At 41.2% G+C, this 25,774-nt stretch overlaps 1 protein-coding gene across 5 annotated transcripts in view; it reads left to right on the plus strand.

The window, feature by feature from the left end:
- The first annotated feature begins 1,262 nt into the window (after positions 1-1,262).
- Positions 1,263-25,774, plus strand: part of RASGRF2 (Ras protein specific guanine nucleotide releasing factor 2) — a 123,768-nt gene continuing 99,256 nt past the window's right edge. For all 5 annotated transcript variants that reach the window (XM_042866105.1, XM_042866106.1, XM_042866109.1 and 2 more), the window contains exon 1: positions 1,263-1,575. In XM_042866105.1, the coding sequence (XP_042722039.1) occupies positions 1,291-1,575 (285 nt within the window). In that variant the 5' untranslated portion in view covers positions 1,263-1,290. The remainder of the gene's footprint in view (positions 1,576-25,774) is intronic.

Raw genomic sequence — 25,774 nt, forward strand, 5'->3', positions numbered from 1 at the left:
AGACGCAGAAGTAAGATCCAAGTAAGAACCCGGTCATCAACACGCCTGACTATGGATCATGTCATACATGCAAGTCATCCACACGATGTTTCTTCAGTTCCTGTCCAAAAGCTGGACTACCCTGGGCACCATGTATTGAGCTCACCATCTGAACCCTAATCTGAAGATAGCCAGTTTCAGCAGAACTTCTGTATGCTTGCTTCTCCTTACATAAAGTTGTGTGTCCGAGAGTGTGCTCTGCATGGGGCTGTGTGTTTATCAGCCACACACAGAATCATCACTGCTGCGAGAAATCACGCGTATTTCACAACCCGCATGTAAGGCACATCGTTTACTGCAATTTCCAGGTGTTGTTCAGATGGACAGCAAGAGGTCCGGTGTTCTTTTGTAAGTTCTCTCCAAAGCAAAAAAGGCACAAATACGTTTTAACTGAAAAAGATTCAAAGGTGAAGGAGCCAGAAAAGCTTAAATAACACCGGGGTCCTTAAGCGAGCAGCAATTTCCACGCTGCCTATGTTTTACGTAAAAGAACTGCTGGTAGCAGCGCCTTTTCCACACCTTATCCCTCACGAGGGGGTCTGCCCGCCCCCGTCCTTCCGCCCAGCTGTGGCTGTGCCGAGCTCCGCACAGCTCCCAGCAGAGCGCAGCCCCCCCGAGCTGCGGCAGCACTTACCGGGCGGGGTCAACGTCCCCTCTTGGCAGCGGGGGACTGCCGAAAACCGGGTTAAAAGTGGCGGGTTTTTGCGCTTTTATTCGCCGCGCAGCTCGCGGAACCGAGTTACCGACCCCGCGCACTGCGACCCGGCGCTTTCGAAGGTTTTTCTCAGAGAGAAGTAGGAAGGCTGGGCGCGACAGCGAGCGAAGCGCCGTCCCGTCCCGTTCCTTCCCTTCCCGTCCCGCTCCCTCCCGAGCGCTCGCTGCCGCCCCCCGCTGCCCGCCGCCCCCGCGCCGATCCTTGCGGGCTGGAGGGGGGCGGCCCCGCGAGGCGCGGAGGGAGGGACCATGCGCTGCGGCGGCGACTTTGCTCTTTAAATCGCTGGGCTGTAAAGCGGCTTTGCGGCTGATCTCCGCCACGTGACGCTGCTCGAGGGGCAGCAGCTGCTGCTGCTGCTGCCGCCGCCCGCTCGCTCCGGCCGGGCCCCAACTTCGGGGAGGCGGCGCGCACGAAGGCGGGCGGAGCGCGGGGCGGGGGCCGGGGCTGCCCGGCGCAGCCGGTGCCGGCGCGCTGGGCGCCCGCGAGGGGTGTCCGATGTCGGGCGGGCTGTGAGCGGCGAGGCGCTGCCGGGCACCATGCAGAAGAGCGTGCGGTATAACGAGGGGCACGCCCTGTACCTGGCGCTGCTGGCCCGCAAGGAGGGCACCAAGCGCGGCTACCTGAGCAAGAGGACGGCCGAGGCCAACCGCTGGCACGAGAAGTGGTTCGCCCTTTACCAGAACGTCCTCTTCTACTTCGAGAGCGAGCAGAGCGCCCGGCCCGCCGGCATCTACATGCTGGAGGGCTGCAGCTGCGAGCGGACACCAGCACCCAAGGGCGCGGCCGCCGGCAGCGCGAAGGACGCGGCGCTGGACAAGCAGGTACCGGCGGCGGGATGGGGGCGGGTGGGGCGTTGCGTAACCGTGAGGGAAGGGCGCGCGGAGCGGCTCGCCTCCTCCCGCCTCACCTGCCGCCTTACTTCCGACGCGTTCTCTTCGTCGAAATCCGCGGGAGCCGCACCTGCGCACCCCGCGGAGCCCAACAGGTGTCGGACGGGCTGTCGAGCTGCGGGACCGCAGCGGGCGCTTTCCGCCGGCCGTCCTCGGCCGTGTCGGCCGCACGCAGCCCGCGCTGTCCTGAGCGCTGTCCTCTCGGAACGAGAGCTGTGCGCTTCGGCGGCTTGCGGTGACACGCAGCGCGCTTTCTGCGCTGAGGTGCTTTAGCCGCGCTGCGTCCGCCGTTCACACGATGCTGCCAGGTGCGCTTCCATAAGCACTGATCGCCAAGTCCTGAGGGTCCCCCGGGTCAGTCTGAACTGCCCGCTGCCCTGTCTGCTTTACCTGCGCTCGGTTATTGGTAGTGTTGTGAAACTGTGGCTTGACTGGGGACTGTGTGAAAACAACGCCTTCCCGCCTCTGTTCGTGTGGAGCCCCAAGTTGTGCTTTGGCGGCGATGGGTGTCGGAGCTGTCTGTAGTTAGTAGTTTAGCAGTGCAGAGACAGACTAATTTCTGGACAGAATGCTGCATTTTGCTTTCTGTCAAACATCAGTTATGTTTGTATTTCTGAAAATGCTGCCTAAAATACGTGATAGACTAATGGATCACTGCTACATGATAGAAGAGCACCGTCTAGTTTTTTTCTTGAGATCTTAGTCTGAATTTGCAAGGCAGACCGTCAGAAAAAACCCTTTTCCCATTCATCTTTCACATGAGTTTCATAGAATAAAGCTCTTGAGTGTTGCAGCTCTTCCAGACATTAACTCTTTAAAACACACCCTTGTCTGTGTGTTGGTGTAGACTCCAGTGTTTGCTAAGGTGTGCTCCCAGTGTGGGCAAAAGTAATCAAGAACAAAAAGAATGAAGAAGTATTTGAAATGTTTTTGCTTCTTTTTACTTAAAACCCGTGCTTATCTTCTTCCAGGCATACAGTAATAAGATGTGAGCCTTCCGCTTGGTGACAGAGGAAGACAAATTTATTTTAATCAATGCTAATGAAAACTCTGTGTTACACATTTTAACTGCTGGCAGTGTAAGAATAGTGCCTCTATTTAATTTTGCTTTAATTTAACCTCACAAATGTAATAATGGAATGAAAAAAAAAAAAAAACCTTAAAAGTTGGACCTCATCTTTTCACAAATTAGATCAATGTTTACTAAGGGACAGAAGAAAAAAAAGCTCTCAGAGTTTTAATTGCTGGGATAGTTTAGACACCAGAGTGATTTGTGCAGAGGAATTACACAGAGAAAGAACAATTAATTACACAAGAGTTTCATCAACATTCTTTGAATTGACATTTGGAGCTACAATGCATTTTCTTTGTTATGTAGCCAAAGATTGTGGAAAATGCATGCAGAAAGATGTATTTTCCTTAGTTTTCCCATTCTTTTTAGTTCGATATGCTTTTGTCTTTAATATCATTTAGCAATTCATGTGTCAGACCAAAACTGCTGAGAGGTGTTTGGAGTTGAGTGGAGAGAGTGCTGGCATTGTGCTTTGGTATCCAGGAGCCTGTATTTTAGGCAGCAGATGCATTTAGGCTTGGATATCTGGCTCCCAGCAGGCACAGCAGCTTAATTATTTCACATTGAGCCATGCTGGTGCTGTTAGTTCTCCCAACTGTCCATCATGAAGGAACATAAAGTGTTAAGAAACAGTCATGCTGTTTTGCAAAAGATGCCAATAAGATTTTTTTAGGTAACTGAAAATAATCAGAGCTTTAAAAATTTCAAGGACTATGAGCTTTTTTTCTCTTTTGCTTAAAGATACTAGTATACTTTTTGCTTCAGAGTCCTTCAGGATGCTCGTTTTGAAAGTACAGTACACTTCTCAATATTAAAAAGTTGCACAGTGCATGAATCAGTTGATATTCTGTGAGTATGGCACTGAACCAAGTGTGCTGTAGATACTCGTGATTTTCAAGGAAAGCTTCAATTTAAAAATAGTGTTTTGATCTCCCTCAAGTTTTAGGAGCGATTTTTGCAAATGCTAAGCGGTTGTTGCTATCCACTCTGATTTCACTTCAAAATTATTTCAGGGAAGAACACATTGAAACTGAGAGCAGTGTGGAACGAGTGTTGTTTCAAAACAGCGAATTATGACACAGAAATACTACATTTGAAAAGCTTAAATTCTGATGTGAGTTAAAATGCTTTTCCCCTGCAGGAACCACAGAGAGCAAACAAGTGCAGGTCCCAACAGCTGCTCCTCTGTGACAGTGACAGAGATGATGAGAATGAGTTTCAGCTTTTCTGTCAGAGATTCTAGACAGAGATTGGGTTTGTATCAGTGTGTGGCTTGCCTCTTTCAGAAGTTTTAAGAAGTTTACTTTAAGAAGTCCTTAAAGTAAGCTTTTTCCAGTATTTCATAAGAGAACAGTGCTTGCTATCTAGCAGTTCACTTCTTTTTTTTAAAGACTATTGGGAATGTGTGTACTGGAACGTAAATATTTTCCTCTTCTCTAGGAGGGTAACTGTTTATTAGTTTGTTTTGTAGCTCTAGTCTGAATACATCAAAATATCCCAATCTGGTAATTAATAACTGTCCTAGTGTGCTTAAGTTTGTGAATTTCTATGATTTGAGCAGAGACTATTGTTTGTATCTTGCTTAATCTTCCTCCCACTTAGCAAAATTAAATGCAGCATTAAGTCCGTGTCCCCACAGATTAACAGAATCCAATTATTTGAATTTTTGCTGCTTGCTGTAGCTGTGTATTTATTTTATAAAGGACACTGTGATTTTTTTCAGTTTTTGAAACCTCACTGTTTTCTATATGTTCCTGGAGTTAATGAAGGCATATGCCATTAGCAGCTTTTACTGCACCTCTCTGCTAATACAGCATACATAAAATCTGGCAACAATGCTCAAAAATTATTTTATCTGAAGATACAATAACTTAAAAGCTCATCTCCTAACTTTTAATAGGCCAGGAAAATTCCTCCGTCACTCAGCGTCCTGTGTCCGTTACCTTACTCCTCAGGCATCTGTAAGGTCTTGTCTTCTTGACGAGACAGGTTACCAGGTTCAGCTGTAGTACTGTCCGTAAATTGTACTGCTTGTGTGCAGGCACATAGCTTCTTTGGAAGTTGCAGTGGACAGGTCCAGCATAGATGCCCAAGTTTTAGACATTTCTTACAGAATTTCAAAGAGAACAGATGAATTTGCTTTCTCACTGTCTGGTAGTTCAGGTGGAAGAGGTTCTGTAATAGATAACACAGAGTATTAACAGAGGTGTTGCTTTGAATAAAAACATTCTTGCATTGTAAAGGGTGTTTTTGTTTTGTTTTGTTTTCTTTTGGGTTGGCTGTGGGTTGTGTTATTTATTTATTTTTTGTTTTGTTCTGGTGGACTACCTTCAAAAAAGTGGCCAGTGGGAAAGATTTAAGATGTGAAAACGCTAATCCCAATAGTGTTAATAAGACTTTCTTATAAAAGACTCTCTGAATGGCTCTTGCACGAAGGCAGTTTTGTTCTAACTGGCTCTTAATTACTTTTCCAGATAAATTCTATTCCTTTCCTTGTCATTTCTGGACCATCGTAAGACAGTATGGTTTTGTGAACATAAGTGCTAAAATCACCTTCACATACGGTTAAACAGTAACCAAGAAATGAGCTGCTGACATGGCCTCCTGCTTAACGCTTAACACTGTGTTGGACTGGTTGCCTCTGGCTCTTCATGGAGAGTTATGAATTGGATTTGCAGCGTACTTTCTGGCCTAGGGCAACAGACAGTAAATAAATATAACAGTTTAGTTATTCTGATCTCTAAATTGATTGAACTTTGCTACATGATACATGTTTAGGATTTTTGCTAGCTTGGTAATGAGTATATTTTGAGAATAAAAAGAACAGAAAATAAATGCCATGGCCATACTTACTATGGCATATTGCCAAAGTGTAGGCATTTTTAAGTATTTAATTCTAACCCTTGGAATGATGTGTTTCTGCAGTATTTAAAAAAAAAAAAAGGTAGCTTATAACTGTGCAAATATGGGGAATGTCCCTAGGTGGGGAATATCTCTGAGAAATGAGTTATAGGTAGGATGAGGTTATTTTTGAGATGCCTTCCTATTTAGAAGTTAGCTAAATCCACACAGATGTAATTTGTAGAATACAGGTGTCCTTCAGTAGTTTAATATTAAGTTTTGGCTACCTTACTCTATGTTAGGTGACTTTGATCCAGAAGGTGACAATGATCCGTTGTTTTCTGTCTATAAATGTTGGTCCCACTCAGAAAGACAGAAAGACAGTGTTAAGAACATTGGAAGTGTGGCAGAAATACCAAAATCAGTGGGTTCAAAGTAGTGTTGAAGGGAAATCACAGCATGACATCCTTGATGACTCTCTGTGAGGTACTGTAACATTCTGATGTTACGATGGAAAAGCATGCTCCTTAGTTGAAGTATTGCAAAAGTATGATCCCAAATGGCAAGCATTGTTTGGCAAAGTCTTGTTACAGGGAATGCTGGGATTTCCCTGTAGCCAACAGGTGAGATACCAACAAGTGAAAGACTGGAAGCACATAAAATTAGAACTTCATCCTGGATCATCATGGCCATAAAATGTTGCGTAGGTTCTTACAGTGCCAGAATTTGTTCTACCTGTGCAGGCTTCACCGTCGCACAAAGGCTGTACAAAATGCCTGAAGCTGATGCAGGTACAGCAGTATAACTTATTTTTAAAATGTGAATTGTTTCATGTCAATTTAACATGAATTTCATTCTTCTTGATGGTGAATGCTGATACTTTTTTTTCCCTCATTTTGTCTTTGTGTTTCTGTTAGTAGAATTGCACACATTTCACTTGATTCCTCAAGAATTTTTAGGAATGTGTGGGAAACAAACAAAAAATTCTGAGTGTAAAAATAGCAAATCTGTCCCTAATCTGGTGGATAATTATGCTCCATCCATGTTCAATTGACTTCATTTAGCTTTTAATTATAAAATATATTGTTTTCTCTTTCATCATCATCCACACACATCTGTAAAAACATAGCTTGTTTCCCAGCCACATGCTGGCCGTACCAGTTTCTAACTGCTCACTTGAAAAGAGGTCGAGGCAGATCTTTGCTTATTTCTGTGGTAATCTGACAACGTTATTACAGTATTTTCATGTATTATGTATAGCAGTGTCATCATTAGCAGAGCTTTTTTGATCACCTTGCTGAGGATTTTCCATTGTAAGAATGTGTATATGGTAAAATGGGCTGGAATTTCTCACTTTGGCCACATGTATTACAATCACCAGTCTTGTTTTTGTCACTTGCAATATGTCTGCATTACAAACTAGTTTGTACAGAGAAGGAAGGGACAGGTCTTGTTCTAGTGCATCATTTTGTGATTCCTGGCACGTGTACCCACAGTGCATCCCTACCAGCAGTGATGTCCTACCCAGCTGGTAGTGCATACTAGTTGTGTGGAGAGCTGATTGCAGCACCTTTTGCCCTCATTAAAAGTGGCACTCTGGATTGTGTCCCACTTTTTCACCTTATCTTGACTTCACTTGGAGGATGGCTGCTCTGGGTGTCAATGCAGAGCTGGTGCAGTATTCTCCACAACTCAATATATAAATGTGAAGCAGACTTGCATCAAAAAGAACTGCTATGCTACATTAGTAAATGGTTAATGTAGACCTAATGTGGCTGGTGAAGATAATGAGGTCTGAAAACATCCATCCACAGGTTTTGGCTGCTCTTAGCAACAGATTGTGCTGCTAGCTTTGGTGTACTTCTCTAAACCCACTGCTTTGAAGCAAATTTGATGCCGTGTCTCCAATGCTAACTTGTTTTTCAGTGTGAATGTTCTAAGCTTTCTCATTTTGTGCTTACGAGGTGGTGTGATGTTCAAATTTAGGTACTGTTTGATAGATGTGATAGAGTGCTGTAAGGTTAGATTTTGTTTGAACTGAAAACAGTACCATTGTTGCTTTCTTTTTGTCTGCGATAACAATTTAGGAAGACAGTGTTATTGCTCTGTTCAGAAAGTTAAAACAAAATGAGATTCCACATAGTACCTCTTTTTCAGCTTTTCTGTCTGGCAGCCATTACCAATGCTGATTGAAGGATGGGATTTTATTTAGCACACTGGCTCTGCACTAGGTGCCTGGGAACATATGCTTACAGTTTAGCTTCCAAACGCTTTTTGACTTGGCAATCCCGTAAGGATTTCTGTTTGAAGTACAAAATCAGTATACGTAAAAGCAGAGGCTTCCCTGAGTCAATCTAGCCATTTCAGTGTCTTCATTCTTTTCCGCAAGTTCAGAACTGAGCATTTTATTAGGAAATGATTATAAACTACCAACTGAATGCAGGGGTATCATTGTAAGTGATTTTACTTCCACTGTTCTGCAGTGCAGACAGCTTTATTCAGTTCCACTACTTCTTTTGTAAATATGCATTGTGTCTTCAATTTCAATGCCTTATTTATTGAAAAAAATTGGAATTAATTTCTGTCTCTCTCTAGTGGTTCTCCCTTCTCACAACGCTGCAGGACAGTAAGTTTTGTACGTTCTTTGCCTGTGGATCTTTGGCTGCAGCGTGATGGCTGATTAATGGAAATTATCTGCCTTTTAATCATTCTGTAGTGTGACAGTGTGGGTGAAGTTCCTAAATCACTGCAAGATTTCCATTGCACAGCTGCATCCTCTGCAATCTCTTGAAGTCTGCAGATCATTATGGTGCTATTGTTAAATACTCTGCATTTATTTAGCATTCCTTAAAGAAATTATAAGCACTCTGCAAATGTCCATATATTTAAATTGACATGGAGTAGGATGCTGCTCGGGTAGCTTTAGGCAGCCCATGCGAGCTGATAGAGGGAGGACTAGAGAATGATTCACTCCAGCATAAAAGAGACATCAGCACTGGTTAAACCGAATGGACTCCACTGGCACTGTCTGAGTTGCAGCTTACTGTAATATCAACTTAGTTGCCTGGCATGCAGGCACCTGTATTCCAGGCATGTTACATGATGTGTTCTGCTGCTGGCATGGAGAGCAGGCTTTTTATTTTTTTTTCTTTTCCCTACCCAACCATGAGATCTTAGTGCTTGTGGGTGTAGACAAAGTTCTGAAATCTCCAGCGTTGGTGCTAAGACATACAACAATGCTGCTGTTTTTTGGTCAATATTTTTATTATGTTCTGGATTCTCACATGTTGGAAGTTCAGAAGGATTGAGTGGGACAGTATTTCTTCTTCTGCTTTTCTTTCTCTCCTTTACACAAATTGTTTCTCCTGTTTCAGCACATGTTAAAGCTTCTATATACTTCTCTGGAATTGTGGAAATCATGGTTAGTGATGTTGACAGAATCTCTGTAATTTCTCTAGAATTTGGTAATTCATTTTAACTTCACGCATTCATGGATGTTCAAGTATGACTAGAAAATTGCCATCTTTTTTAATTCTAATTGAATCCTCTTCCATTTGGCACAAAGAGCAATTTCAGAGAAATATTAAAAATGCTGCTTCCTGATAAATTCTTTGTGGGGAAGTTCAAAGTTGTGGACCATCTGCAAAACTCCGTTAGCAGAAAGAAAGACTGACAGAAAAGAGAAGGAATCCATCACTGACTGCAGTGCAATACTGTCACTAGTCACACAGATGTTTGAGTATGCAGATAAAGCGAAAGTCAGTATTTGAGATGATAACACTCCTACTGCGTTTGATGCATAAATCCTCTTGCATATTTCTAGGGCTTGACCAGGAACATCAGGCAAACAAGGGCTGTTGAACAATATTCCTGGGTTGGTTCTCTGTCTCATCTGTGTAATTTGTCAGGCGTATTTGTCAGGAATTTTGTAACTTTTGGTTTGTAGCTTCCTTGACACAAGAAGTACATGTTGATTAAGGGCAATACAAGCTGAGCTTGGGAATAGTGGAGGGGAGATGTCATAGAAAATACAGATGAATTTGTCATTCCAGGTTTTCTTCTTCTTTTTCTCTTTTCTTCAAGCTGCAAGCCAGCACGGCATGCTTACAGTAATAAGTGGGCAGTGGAATCTGTTGCATTTTGAGTGCAAACAGGGCCGCAGGTTGTTAACAGATCTCTTTTTTTTTTTTTTTTTTTTCTGGCTGATCAGTTTCACACTGCATCTAAAATTCAGAACAGCAGGAGCTGCAAATACCTTGATAGAAATGCTTGGCTAAACAGACTGGACTAGAAGAGGTTGTAAGCATTAAACTGTATGCCCCTTCTGAACTACCACTAGAATCCAAGAATATCAATACAAGTATAAAACCTACTGGAGAGGGAGTTATGTGCCTTGTCTCTTTCTAGCGATTATCCCAGACTAGGATAGTTGTCAGCTGCTGCTCTCACATTGTCAGCCCAGTTCAACTCTGTTCCTGTAGCTGTTTTCTGTTAGTGTATGTTTAGGTGAAGTATTGTCCTTTTCTGTGAAGCCCTATGAGTTGTATTCTCACAGTGTACGAACAGGCATTAGAGATGTAAGATTGGCACCCAGTATTCCAAAGGGAATGGAGCTGAGGCTTCTTGGGCAGCCTAGTAGTCACCCTTTCTTCTCTGTAATAATTTGATATATTCCGTCAGATATATTTCTTTCCTTGGACTACTTTCTCATTAAGAGAAAAATTGAGATTATGTCCCAAAGAAGGTAATTTTCTGTCAGTCTTTCCTATTTTACCCCTCCTTTTCTAAAGAGTAGTAGTACGTGAGATGTGAGACTGTATAACAGAATCACATAATTGCAGGGGGAAGTGACCTCAAGAGGTCATCAAGACCAAACCTCATCCTAAAGCGGGTACTCTGCAACAGGTCAACAGATCGATGCCCAGAGGGGTCTTGAATATCTCCATAAGAGACTCCACAACCTCTTTGGACAACTTGTTCTAGTGCTCTGTCATCCTCACCTTAAAGTTCTTCCACACATTTGTGTGGAACTTTCTATGTCCAAGTTTTAGGCCACTGCCTCTTGTCTTACCATTATGCACTACTGAGAAGAGCTTGACCTCATAAGGAAGAGAAAGGGTGAAAACCCTGGTGGGAACTGGATCTTTTGCCTAGAATCCCTGTGAAATTTTGTTAAAATCATATACCTGAGGCATTTTACAAGGGGTTATTAATCATTCCTCATTTTGGTTACCTGATGTCAAACAGGAGCTTGGCAATCAAAGGTAGAACTGTACTCTGTGAAATTTATAATTAAAACTAATAGAAGTGCCTTCTAGGCATAAAAAGCTGATCATTTCTCAGATCTGCATCAAACCTGAGTTGCTGTTGCTGAAATGAGTGATTCTTGTATTGACCATTTTAGCACTGCTGCCTTCTTACCTCATGCTGCTGTGAAAATAAATGTTTATTTTAAGAAAGCATCTGAATGATGTAATGAGGAAGGTCATAGAATAGCATGTAAACAGTTTCTGAACTATTTCTACTTAGTCTGCAATAAAGTACGGAAGACATTCAAGAATTAAGAGAAAGCAAAGCATGAAATTGTGTAGTAAAAGATTATAACCAATACCCTTGCAGATCTCGTACTAAAGCTACTAAATCTGGTAATAATGCACATCTGCTTCAAATGTGGCACTTCTCCTAACCTCTGTTTACTTGGCTTTGTCATCTAATGCCAAAGACTAATGAGCCTCAGTACCATCTTCCCTAAGAAACAAATCTAAAGCATGAAAGTCATGTATAAACGGATGTAGAAGATGAAGTGTTTTGATTGGGTAGATGGAGACAATTTGTTTTACTGCGGGTTTGTTATTGTGATGGGTGTGAGCTTGCAGGTCGTAGTCTAATTCTATTCAGGTTTGTGTTGCTTGCTGCAGATGGAAGTTTCATAAGTGCATTACTTGGTGGCCTGAGGGAAAGCCGACTTAGCTCGTGTCCAGTATTGTACAGTCCAAAATGTTCAGCGACCTGAGAGAATGCTGTCATCAGCAGTATGAAAATTGCTGCAGACCTACAGAAAAGTAAATTCTTTGCAACCTATACTAATATTAAAATGCTTTAAAGAGAACGATTCTCCCTTACTGCTGTACTGCATTCTTGTAGCTTAGCAGCAGTACGTTGGCTGCGTGCCATCCAAGTGAACCAAGTAAAGGCAACCACTCAGACTGACAATTTTAAGTAACACCAAGTGGTTCCATGTGAAATAAATAAATGCATTTACCTTCCATAGAAAGGCAGAAAATGCAAGTGTGTTTCCTGTTCTGATTTTAAATAGATTTTCTGAAAGTTCACGGACATTCTGCAAATACTGCTTCAATTTTTTTTACTCAAGTTAATTTTTATTTTTTTGAGGACATCTAAATGCATTCATGTTGTATGTGTGCTGATAGGCTGGGTAGTAAGGAGTTCTTTGGAGTCAGTGTGTTCTGTGTACACTTGCATCCTGAGCCCCTTGCTGTCCGTGGCCTGCTAAATCAGCTTCTTGACTGCCCTACTTCCTCTGTAGTACAACGGGCCTAATAGTGCTTCCCATATGTTAGCATATGGGTAACACCATCTGCATGGGGATATTTGTTTATCCTTACAGTATTTTAGGGTATTCATCTGTGGTTTAATGGGAGAACACAAAAGTTAGTTGTGTGTGTGTGTGTGTGTGTAGTACTTAATTGCAAAACATACAGCTGTGCTAGCTGTGCTCTACTTAGTGACCTTACTTCCCTCTGCTGGGTATACACCTTAGCAATTTATACTGCAGATGAAATGCTCTCATTGATCTTGTTGACCTGAATTGTACCACCTCTTGTTGATGCACTTAACTGAAATTGTATAGTTTCTCTTTTTCTGGAACTGTAATAGCTAATGATTAAGGACATCAGTTATATGTAATTATAGCATAGTATCTGTTAATGGTACTTACACTAGCAGGATGTCTCTTCTCTGCTAAAAGTATGATTTTTGTAATGATTGAAACTCCTTACTAGGCTCATAATATATTGTACACACATCTTTTTAATGCCTTTGTTTTTGTCTTTCCCTTTGGCAGACACTTTGCCTTGTTTAAACTTCAGGCTGCTTGTCTGTCAGATTTCTGCCCCATGAATACTAAGGCAGTGCCTCTAAGTTGCTTTGTGGGTTCAGCATGGAGCAATGCTGTGAGTTTGTGTAGTCTCTATATTCTTCTCATTCACATTTAGTGAGAAAATGCTTCAATGTGCTACCAGGAAGGAACTCATGAACAAAAGTGAGATACTGTGCATTTTGTTACTCATGGTTTCCAAATGCATCATGTCTTTTTTGCCCACCAGTTCCTCTAGCTTCCAGGGCAAGAACATTTTATTACTCAGTTTGCTGAGTAATTCTGACTTTCTACTGTTGTTTCCAGGGGCAGTGGGGAAGTGTAAACAATGAAATCCTTTTGTTCTGACAATGGTGTGCTTTATGTTACTGAAATAAAACAAAGGATTTCATTTGATTTACTCATCTTGCATGAAACAAGCTTGGAAGAAAATACTGTAGTACAACCTGCAGTACAAGACCTGCATAACCATTGGTGAGAGTAAATTGGAAGGTGTAGACTGCCTCACTGAGTAAAGCTGTAGTCTTTATATTTGTATTTATAGTCTTTCTGGGAGCTTGTTTTCATATAATCATAGAATGGCTTTGTTTGGATGGGACCTCAAAGATGATGATCCAGTTCCAACGCCTGGCCATGGGCAGGGCTGCTGAGCGCTCCTATCTAGTGCTTGTGGGATGTTTCCCTATGATTGGGCTCCCTGGTGACCACAGTCTGCATTATGATTCGGCCTCTTATTTTCTTATTTCATATCCTGGCTACTTGGTCATGCTATTATCACATTTCCTTACTTTTAATTTTCTGGCTCAGGTCTACGTAAGTCCTGAAAGTAATGCCTCCTATTTAATTCCATGGAATCTACAACCAATACAAAGAACACAATGACCCCATTTGATAGAGCAAATTCTCACCTACAAAATGGTATTTTTCAACACAGTCACCACCATCAGCAATGCAGTTTCAGCAATGATGAAGATGCTTCTCTTGTAACAATCTACGCCTGTGCAAGTGACCTGTTGCTACTGCTGAAATGCACCACCCACTGCCTCACTGTGCTCACAGCTGCCAGTGGTCTCTGTAAATGTTCAGCAATGAATGTAACTGTAAACGAGTCAGTGAATGTCAGTGGGTGCCATTTTTTCTGCATGGAGGACTTCAGTGATAAACCATTGCTCAACATGTACTTCCGTGCCAGATACCATTCTGTCAGGATGTTCCTCTGCTGCCATCTGTCACACAGCAGCAGCATGTAACAGAAGACTGGTGGGAAGATTCACCTCTACTTGCATACCACCAGCGTCTGCCGCAGTCACTGTGAGCCAAAATCATAAAATAGGAGGCACTACATTCAGAGCAACCCTCATCTGTGTCACTGTGTTGATCTCCATTACTGCCCGTTTTGTTCCTGAATTTCCCTTTGTCCTTTACTTACCTGTACTGTTTGTAACGGTGGCTTTTTTGTTTATTCTTTTTTTTAATGTAAAATAGGGGAATACCTACTACACCATAGATAAAACTAGAACATCCCCAGGCAGTTGAACATTATGATGGTTTATTCTTACTGTATTTACTTTTACAAAAATGAATGAGTGATAATTATTTCATCAAAAGCATAGAATCAAATGTTTCTCCTTTACATTGTGTACATCCACAGTAATTTCACTGGAGTGGGTTATTTAAACTAAGTGAATAAACATTTCAAGTGGGACTAGATACCTCATCTGCTCTAATAACATGTATCTTTTAATAAGGCTTGATCAGCTGCCATTTCCTTTTTTTTTTTTTTTTTTTTTTTTTTTTTTTTTCCCCCTCTGATGATCTTTCTTTATTTGAAGTTATTTTTAAGTAACCCCAGTCAGGAAGGATATGATTGGGGTGGAGTTCAGTGGGAAATATAGACAATTAATGGAAAACATTTGGGAAAGAGTCTGGGGAGCTTCCAAAGAAGAAAATCAAATGCAATTGACTCACTTGTTTACAGATACTTATCAGAATCAGGTTGCCCTCTTACCCTCTTGGAAAAAAAGAAAAAAAGAATTAAAAACAAAAACAAAAAAAAAAACCCCAACCCAAAACACTAATGTAGCTACAGCAGATTATTTTATTTATTTTTATTACTAATAGTATCCAATCTGCATTTGTTGTACATATTCAACCCGCGCCTTTTAATACAAGTTATTCAGGTCTTGAGAATGTCAGCTTATGCAAATTTTTAGTTACTATTTGGGATGCTGAAGTATGTCAGATCTGCTTCAACACCTCTGGGTTTTTGTGAACTGAGAATAATACGCCTGAGAATAATACAAAGCTGCTAAGGCATTAATATGGAAAATAATAGTCTAGAGATTCTGCCATTCCCTCTTATTTTGGGGGGTTAGAATGTAGCAATAAAGACTATGAAACATCATAATTTCATGAGTGTTTTTCTACTTTTCGAAGTAAGGAATTAAAAGTGAGTAGTTGAGAACACATCCTGTCACTAGGGGTGGGCATACATGATTACTGTGTTTGTGTTGAACAAAAACTGTTTCGTAGCACCAATTCTTATGTTTATAGCTGTGAATAAAAGCAGTCAAACAAAAAATTTATTTGCCTTTCTCCCAGCAAATAAACTGTCACTAATTCTTCTGTCTCCTGACCTGTCCCTTCTCCATTATCAGTTAACTGCATTAGGCATCTTGGATCTGTCATTGGCTTGAAGTGCTATTTGACAGGAACTGCAGAATTCTATTACGTAGGTGTTGTTATCTGTTACTTAAGCTGTCTCCTCTAGTATTTGATAAGATGCACAGTATTGTAAACTGTTCTGAGATAAATAAATTCATGTGTCGGTCAAAGCCTTACTAACCAAATTTTGCTCTGAAGTCAGAATTGTGATGGATAACATGTGAGCTCATCCCATTCCTGGGTGGGAAGAACTTATGTGTATCATCAAAAATACCCGAATACCCTTCCTTTCAAGTGATGATGTAGTGGGCTTGGTGCATTTAAACCCTTAACAGCCGTTTGGGTGTACAGAAAAGCTAAATTAGAAGCCGCTTGTATGTGTGGAAGGCAAAGTTGTATAACAGTAGGCGTCTCTGAGCTTGTTGCCTGGTTTACCATACACAGACACGGGAAGACACGGCAAGATACAGCTGACATTCCAGATAGGACTTCCATTTTGTCCAGGTATCTGTTAGCATAATAAACACAGAGTAGATGGCAAAAGTCCTTGAGATCACTGAAACAAAATACACAGCACAGAAGTATGCATAGATGCTTTTTTTTTTTTTTTGTTCTTTTTTTTTTAATGTTACAGAGATTGCTCTGAGAATGTCCTTAAACATACCATTCAAGGTACTTATAAAATTTTAAGCTGAACTAATTGTTCTGATGTACCATGTAAGCAACATCAGCTTCATTTTTGGAAACATTTGCCATAATCACTTTAAGTTATTTATGCAGCAGGAGCATACAATAGATGAATTCAGGTGTTTTAAAAATCTTACTCTGTATATTATTAAATTGAATACACTTTGTATTATTGAATATTGAATATTCTTATATTGAGAGCACTGAAGTATCCTCCAAACGTTTAGAAATTTCCTAATTTAGGTTTCTAGTACATAAGATAGTTGAAACTTCTCTCATCACCTAAAATAGCTTATTTTGCAATCCTACTATGTACTTTGTGAAAATCGCTATGTAAAATGTATCCTACATAACTGCTACTGCCAGGGAGTTTGAGACGTGGTCATAATGATTCCTACTTATTGTACTTACACTGACCAACTTTGAATATGTGATGAGTGACTTCTTTAATAATATGTAATCTTTCAGTCACTAACAGAGGTCATGTTTTAAATCCAACACTTGCAGATCTCCTCATGGTTAGCTACATTACTAGCAAGTCAGCTAGGTTTTCCAGAATCAGATGGCAGTCAGCAAGTAAGATGTAATATTCTAAGTACATACTATTCAATGTATTAAAAAAAAAAAAAATCTTGAAAATTTGCATTAAAATTGGTTTCCTAGTCACGCACCCACACCCAGATCTGAAAAGTGATGTCTAATGCCTTGCCTGAGATGTTCTGATGGCTGCAGAACATCAGTTAACTAATAATTATGATACTTCTATCTAGATAAATATTTCACAATACAGAATAAACCTTTCATGTTCTCCTAGTTTTCTGTATTCTAGCCAATATCTTTGTTCTGACAGAGAGAAATCCTATTACCTTTCATTAGTTTAGTGTGAACCCTCACTATTTTCCTGAGAGTGTGTTGTTATCTGGGCCCATAAGATAATTACACAGAACTCAACCTCTCTGGGCAACCTGTGCCAGTGCTTCATCACCCACACAGCACAGAAGCGTTTCCTCGTGTTCAGATGGAACCTTCTTTGTTCCACTTTGTCTTCATTACCCCTTGTCCTCATACTGGGCACTACTCAGATTCTGGCTCTGTCTTCTCTGCACTCTTTTGGCATTTATAAGATATTGGTGAGGTCACCCAAGCTGCCTCCAGGCTGAGCCAGCCACAGGCTCTCTCAGGCTTTCCCCCTGAAGAGGTGCTCTAAGCCCTTTGTTGTATTCATGGTCTCATGCTGTACTCTCTTCAGTATGTCTGTATTGCTCTTGCGTTTGGGTGCCCGAAGCTGGACATAGCATTTCAGGTGTGGCCCCAGAAGTGCTGAGTGCATGGGAAGATCACCCTCCTTGTCCAACTGGCAGTGTTTTCTTAGTGTAGCCCAGGATACCATTAGCTTTTTTGGCATGAGCACATTGCTGGTCCCTGATCAATTTAATTTCCACGAGGACTCCCAGCTCCTTTTCTGACAATCTGCTTTCTTGATGTGTAGAATCTGCCTGCTTAGGCTTGTTTTTCCCTAGGTACAGGACTTTGAATTTCTTGTTGAATTACATGACCACCATTTTGACTCTTAGAGCTCCGCACAGATACAGATGAATATACAGAATCCTCTCATCCAAGAAAATTGTCAGAAATGGAGTTTAACAGGAATACAATAAAAACTGTGGTAGTGGAGCAGAAGACATGGACAGACAAGTGTGCTGGCCAGATTGGCCCTCTTTTTTTTTTTTCCCCTTCCCCCCCTATTTTTCCACAATTTTTCCTCCTTCAAGCTCCTTGAAGCCTCAGTTGTACTGCCCTTTGTTCCCCCTGTGGTCATCCATTAATGAGACTTTCACAGTCTCGAAATGATCTTTCCTGCATCCCACAGGTGTTGCACCCATGTAGATGGTTACTTTCCATAGCTTGAAGAGATTTCAGGGAGTGCCTTTTTCTACTGAGTACTTTTCTCCCTTTTTTTTCCTCCTCCATTTTTTGGGGGGCTTATGATACATCTGCATTTCAGTCGCACTTACAACAACTGTTTAGTAAACCACATTGATCTTGAAGTAATTCTAGTAGCTATCCAGTGATGATAATCATAATAGATTTTCTGTGGCAAACTGCCTCCGTTCATTCAGTGCGGGTATATACTTACTTCAATATTAGATGCTCATTCTCTGAAAATTCTTTTTTTTTTCCTTTCATTTTAAGTAGATAACCATATTTGGCAAAAGTCCACTGTGAAAAATCTCGTGAATCACAAAGTCTCACCACTGAATGAAGGAGCTACTAGCTTGTAGTTCATGCTTCCAAATGAAAGAAAGATTAAATTGTTAAATTTAAATAAAATTTATCTTAGAAGTGAATGGCTCTCATTATAAAACAGTTTTCTATGTTTAAGTCAAGGTGTGGGGAAAGAGCTGTGAAACTGACATTTCAATTTTATACAAAATAACCTGATTGACATAACTAACTGAAGTTTTTTTGTATCTTTGTATTTCTAAGTAACAGTCGCATGTATGAAGACAAATATTGAAGTGATTGATGGTGATCCTGTGTTAAAAATGGATCATTAGCTTGAGTGCTATCTTAGTAATAATCATTTCCAATGTAGGAATGGTGTGACATAATTTTGGTAAAACGAACCCAAACTCTCAGGTCGTAAATTATGTGTATGTAAATACACAGCTAGAAAGGAGCCTTGTTTGAGGACATTTTTGAGAAACCCATCAAATTTGGACTAAGTTGTTTAAATTACCCTCTGTAAGAATTGTATGCTATGCTAACCTGTAAAGAGCTCCCTTTCACACTATCTTACGGGTCAAGTCTGTCAGGGAAGGTTTTGTAGTGTTACTGTACTGTACTTTGGCCACAACAACCCTACATGCTTGGGACAGAGTGCCTGGAAGACTGTGTAGAGGAAATGGACCTGGGGGTATTGATTGATGCTCGGCTGAACATGAACCAGCTGTGTGCCCCGATAGCCAAGAAGGCCAATGGCATCCTGGCCTGCATCAGAAACAGTATTGCCAGTAGGAATAGGGAACGCCCAGGTCCCTTTCCTCTTCACACTCATCCAGCCACTCATCCCCAAGCCTATAACGCTGCATGGGGTTGTTGCGCCCAAAGTGCAGGACCCGGCACTTGGCCTTGTTGAACCTCAGCCCGTTCACCTCAGCCCAGCAGTTCAGCCTGTCTAAATACCTCTGAAGGGCCTCCCTACCCTCAGGCAGATTGACATCACCTCCCAGCTTGGTGTCCTCTGCAAAGTTGCTGAGGGCGCATTCATTCCCCTCATCTAGGTCATCAGTAAAGACGTTAAACAAGGATGGCCGCAGTACCGACCCCTGGGGGGCACCACTTGAAACAGGTCGCCAGCTGGACTTAGCTCCATTAATCACTACCCTCTGGGCACGGCCCTCTAGCCAGTTCCTTACCCAAAGAAGTGTATACCTGTCCAGGCCACGGGCAGCCAGTTTCCCCAGAAGAAGCCTCTGAGGGACCGTGTCAAAGGCTTTGCTGATCTCTAGGTAGACTACATCAACAGCCCTTCCCTCATCTACCAGGCTGGTCACCCAGTCGTAGAAGGGGATGTGCATGATCTGCCTTTCATGAACCGGTGCTGGCTGGGCCTGATCCTCTGGACACCATGTACGTGCCATGTAATTTCACTCAAGATGGTTTGCTCCATAACCTTCCCTGGTACAAGGTCAGGATGACAGGCCTGTAGTTCCCCAGATCCTCCTTACAGCCCTTCTTGTAGATGGGAGTCACATCAGCAAGCCTCCAATCGTCTGGGACCTCTCCAGATAACCAGGAGTGCTGGAAGATGGTGGAGAGCGGCTCGGCAGTCACCCCCACCAGCTCCCTCAGCACCCAAGGATGCAGCCCATCCAGTCCCATGGTCTTGTGACAGTCCAGATGGAGGAGAAGCTCTCTGACTGTCTCCACCTGAATCGCTGGGGATATATTCTGAGCAGTGTCCCAGACTTCCAGATCAGGGCGTAAAGTGCCCTGAGGATAACTCACCTGCATATTAAAGGCAGATGTAAAGAAGGCATTGAGGACCTCACCCTTCTCCTTATCCTCAGTGGTCACATTCCCCACTGCGTCAAGTAAAGGATGGAAATTCTCCCTGGTTCTTCTCTTACTGTTGATATATTTATGAAAGGATTTCTTACTCTCTTTTACTGCAGTGGCCAATCTGAGTTCAAGTTGGGTTTTTGCCTTCCTAACTTCCTCCCTGCAAACCTTAGCTACTCCCTTGTAATCACCCCAAGTAGCCTGTCCCTTCTTCCAGAGGACATAGACTCTCTTTTTCTTCTGGAGTCTCAGCAGTAGTTCCCTGCTCATCCACACCGGTCTTCTTCCCTTATGGCTCACCTTATGGCTCTCAGGGACAGCCTGTTCTTCTGCCTTTAAGATTTCCATCTTGAGGATCGTCCAGGCTTCCTGGACCCTTTTACCCTTAAGGAGGGAAGTTTTCTTCTACACAAGCCCCAGATTATACACTGACGCATCTATCACCTTGTTATATTGCAAACTTGCCTTCAGCTTGTTTTGTTAGAAAACTGGTTTAAAACTACTTCAACTTAATGACATTATGATACACTTCAGTACTACAAGAATAAATTGCTCTTCAGTGTTTCAAGTCTAAATAGCAGTAATTTAGCTGGAGAAATTGTATAGATTGGTACCTGTGCTGTGAAAGCTTAAAAATAATCTGGTATAAATATTTACAAGAGGTAGGTCTCAGGGGTAACTTGAACTATCTGAAAAGCAAACCTTTAAAGATTTAAACAGGTATGATGCTACTTTTAACGCTAAGGTTTGTTCAACAATCTAAATTACTGTTGTAACTCAAATAGAAAATCATTGCCTTTTGAATGATTGCAAAGTAAACACAGTTATTCTGCAAGAAAAAAAATGCACATGCATTTTAAGTGTAGAAACATCTACTTAGAGAACTGGTACTGCAAGTAAAACATCTACATGTGGTTTATTCTAATTGAACTTGTTCTTTAAAATTTTTAGAAGGAATGTAGCATACATCTCAATCACACAATGGCCACTGACAGCAGCCTCTAATAAGAGCCAGCAAAAATTGTGTTTTGCTAATTTGTGTATGGCTGATTTTCAGCCATAATTTGTTCTTCCATCAATCTCTGAATCATTTAAAAACTGAGAAGATGTTGTGGTGACAGGATAATAGGTAAGTGGTTTGTGTAAGCCAAGGTGGCAGAATCCATAAGCAGAATGTGTGGCCATCTGCCTTGCCTGCAGTTGTATTCTGGTTATACAGAAATGATTTTATAGCACTGTTCTGTACCATGTTTTTAGCTCAACAGATTTTGAGAGAAAGTAGTAGCCAATCTTCAATTCTCTGTTGTATAGAAATGCAGTTGGAGCAGAATGATCCTGTGGGTCTTCTTGAGAGAATTCAAATTAGGTTGTCGAAGTAATGGTTATATTTTGACCAGGTTTGAGGTAGAAGATCTGAAAAAGTGTGTCAAATGTCACTGTTTACACTGGAGCCGTCGGGGCTTTGCATCTTGTTTCAATGCTTACACAAGATTTGCATCACTGAGTCCATGTTCTTAACCTCTCCATGCAATCCGCTTGTCCATCCATAAGTGCAACATGTTGTCAGCTCTGTCAAAATAGACCTCTGCTTGAGTGGTGTGGTAAATACATGACTGTTATCTCTTCATCTAAGTAATGAAGAATTAAGACATTATTAATCACAGAATCACAGAATCACAGAATCACCCGGGTTGGAAGGGACCCCAAGGATCATGTAGTTCCAACCCCCCTGCCTAGCAGGGCCACCAAACATACACATTCAGATCAGGTTGCCCAGGACCCCGTCCAACCTGGCCTTAAACACGTCCAAGGACGGGGCATCCACAACCTCCCTGGGCAGACCGTTCCAGGGCCTAACCACTCTCCTAGTAAAGAACTTCCCCCTAACATCCAACCTAAATCTTCCCTCCTTCAACTTGGATCCATTTCCCCTAGTCCTGCTGTTGTCAGCCCTTTTGAAGAGTTTACTCCCCTCCTGGGTGTAGGTTCCCTTCAGGTATTGATAGGCTGCAATGAGGTCACCCCGCAGCCTATTAATGATTGCATTCTGTCAAAACAAGCATCCAAGAATAATTACAGAATCAGAGCCACACCTTTTCTTTGAGCTGGGTCCTGCAGAACTTCCGTACAAAGTTCCTGATTGAGTCTGCTGTCTGTACAAGTAAGACAATAAAAATGGGCATGTTAATATGGAAGACAAGATGCTGATGAGCAGTGTTGTCCTCTTTTTTTTTTCTTCCTCTGTTACTCCTGCTAGCTATGTCATTCATGCCTCTGCAACAGCCAAACAGATTTTAAGCCATGTTTTTTTTTTTTTTTTTTCCCCGTGGGAATAAAATAATATAAAGTATTTTCAGTGCTACAGTTCAGTATGTGTAAACATGTATATGTTCTTCAGTAAACGTGTATGTGTTACTGAAAAAGCAAATGTTTCTCCAATGCTTGTATTGATATTCAAATTGTGAACTTTGGAACTCCTAGTTTTGCTTACCAGAAGCACAGAAGCAACTCTTACATTGTTTTATCTTTGGAAAAGATAATTCTAGTGAGTTGATAGGGGCAGCCGATGGCTTTTTATTTTTAGGGAAACCTGAGTGAGGCCTTTTTTCTTACACTGTGAGGCAGTAGGGTGGCAGTTACCATGGTTGCTACAACTTCTCCAGTAGAAATAAAATCCCATTTTTATGCAATTGGTAGAACAAACAGAAGTTCTTAATGTTTTACATTACAAACATTGGAGCGGAGGTGTTAATGATAGAATTTTAAGAATGAAAGCAAGTAGGATGGGAATCCGGGGAGGGGAAGGTTTCAGCAGATGCTGACCTTTGGCTTTCTGGTAGAAAATTATTTTGCATGGCTGTGTAATTTGAAGAGACCTGAAGAACTTCCATTTAATTTACTGCAACATTTTCATGTGTGTGACTCAGTAGTTACTTTTAAGTTGGCTTGAGTTGATAAATAAATCAAGTTTTCCACTTGCACATTGTGAAATGCTTGTCTTTGACCATAGAGCTGTTTTGAATTTGATTGGTCTGCAGTGTTTCAGTGACTCAGATAAGCTGGATGGGGTGCTTCATGTAAGATACATGAAAGCACATGTAAGTTACTGTGGAACAGCTCTCAAACTTGTTGATCTATCACCATTGACCAAAGAAGGATTTGCACACAGAAAGATCTGCATTGAAAGTTTTTTTTTTGTTCTTGCGAGTACATTTCTAAATAATTCTTGATATGCTAAGCACTGGAATTTTCTGTGAGACAGAGGAGTATTTTTTTGCATTGGTACCACCCCTGCCTCCGTTGCCCAGTGATGGTGTAAATCAAACTCGAAGATGCAAGCAGTATTTTTCCTCTTATGCAAATCTTTCCCTTAGAAAAGATTATTTAAGCAATATTTTGTCCGTTGCTGTAGAAAAAATATTAAGTTTTCAGTAAGAAAGTGGGTGAGAATTTTAAGAGATCTGAAAGTTAGTTGATTGCTACTGTATTCTGAACTTACGCTTTTCATCCCGGCTGGTACAGAATATTGCTCTTTGATAGTTTTCATAGTACTTAATTTCTTGTTGCCAGTGGAAAAACTGGGTAGTTTTCCAGCCATCCATTGTGTTCCTGTGGCTTTGAAAAGGATAATGTTTACGTGGGCTAGAAAGCTCCATACATGAGAGAACTGTGAGGACAGAAACGGAATTTCAGGCATAGTCTTCCCACAGTAAATTCCAGTGAGTTGAAAACAAACAGCAGCAAAACTCACCAGAATGTACGTAGATGCAGCTTTATATGATTAACTGTTTCTCATATGTTTTCATTGAAAACTACCTAAACGTGGTGATGATGGTGCTGTTCCGTGTGTACTTTTTTAAAAAACACAATCAGCTTTGGTTAAGTTAAACAAAGCAAAAGGGTAATTTTTATTTCGTGTGTGAGGAAAATTAATTCAGAAAATGGGACATCTGTTGTGCAAATGCAAAGAAGAAACATAAAGCAAATTGAATTTCAACATTTGTCATTGAATACTTATTTATCATTTACACTTCATTATTATATTAAGGAATATGAATCATTATTATTTTGAGAAACTTTAGTAGAACAGTAGCATCATAACTTCTAAAACTTGATATTGACAGCATTTGAAGTGCAGTAACATTCTTTTAAATAATTGAATTTGTATTCAGGTTGAAGCTGATTTAGCTGATCTGCTTTATTTGCCATTTTAGGTTTTACGGCAATGTATTGTTGAAAGTGTTGCAAAGCAAGCAATAGGAAACAGGAAGGTTTCTTTGATTTTATGGCAAGTTCAGCACCTAGTGAACTGCTGTTTTTTGTCAGACTGGCAAGAAATCAATAGCATTTAGCCATTAGCTGCTACAAGAGGAAGACCAGGATGCTGTTTTGCAGTTCTCAAGCCAAAGCTTCATAGTATTTCTTGTGGAATAACAACGTTGCTGCCATCATGGGAAGGTTTTTTCTGTTCCAAGATGAGCTCTCTCAGAAGTTCAGGCTCTGTTCAGGTGAGCCTGAGAAATCTATTGTTCTTGAAGATGCAGATAGACGTTGCAAAATTTGAGCCTGATAAACAAAAATGCAAAATATTCTGTGGAAACAGAAAGCCTCCTGACTTTGAATACAACCTACTGTTGTTTTCTGGGAGAGGGTGAGTGATACCTATACTTTTCTGCCCTTCTCCCTCCACCACTCTTTTGACTCTGTCTTCTCCTAACTGATGTCAGCTTAGAATTGCTCTTGGCTCTCTCAAGCACACTCTAACTTCAGGGAAGTAAGGCTTGGCTAGCAATCCTTTGTATGCTTTGATATTTTCAAATCTGTGGACAGCAGAGTCAGTCTTTGCTGCTATGTGGTGTGTGCAGAACAGCCCAAGAACTGGATTGTTGTGTTGTGGCTGTGGTTACTGAGCCTAAGCAGTACCTGTGAACCTGAAACAGAGTTCTCATGTGCCCCTAGCAGCTTTGTGAGGAGCATGTAGTGGTAGTTGCTAACTTTCTGCAGAAAGTATTTTTCAAAGCTGGTAAGAGAAAATGGTGCTAATTTAAATATATGTGATGTGAAATGCCCTAATGAGCTGCATTGTTCAGAAAGTAAAGCCATGTTGCATGCCCCTTTTCCTCAGTAACAAAACAGAGTATAATCTATGAGTTGAACACAAATATTTATGCAATCCTAGAATTGTAGAACAGCAGGAAATGTATCCTCTCTCAGAAAGGTGCTTCCAAACGTGTATTATCCAATGCAGTGCCAGAAAACTGTCACCAACTGAAAAGGAAATGCATGCCTAGCATGAATAAAAAAAGATTCTTCAACTTTTCCCTTGGTTATTATATTTTGGTAGAGCACCAAAAAAAAGCATCACAGCTGTTTACTTGACATCACAGTTCCAGTGAAAAAGAGTTGATGGAAGTGTATTATCAGTAACATGGTTATTGAAAAGTAGTTCTAATAGCTCCTGTTGAAATATTTCTGCAAGCTGTTTTTATTTCTGCACAAGTTAGAAATCAGCACACAAGAGGTAATTTTGATTTGCATTTACTAACTTTGTTCATGTCATCTCTGAAGACAGGAGATGCCTGCTGTCAAATGACACAGTTACATAACGACAGCTTTTGGAGTTATTATACATGGCTGTTAATGGTGGTCTTTTTATATTCTATCAGAGCTTTTTATATTCTAGG

This window comes from Lagopus leucura, unplaced genomic scaffold, assembly GCF_019238085.1.
Source record: "Lagopus leucura isolate 7727_CA_CO unplaced genomic scaffold, USGS_WTPT01 Super-Scaffold_810, whole genome shotgun sequence".
In the NCBI taxonomy this organism is placed as follows: domain Eukaryota; kingdom Metazoa; phylum Chordata; class Aves; order Galliformes; family Phasianidae; genus Lagopus; species Lagopus leucura.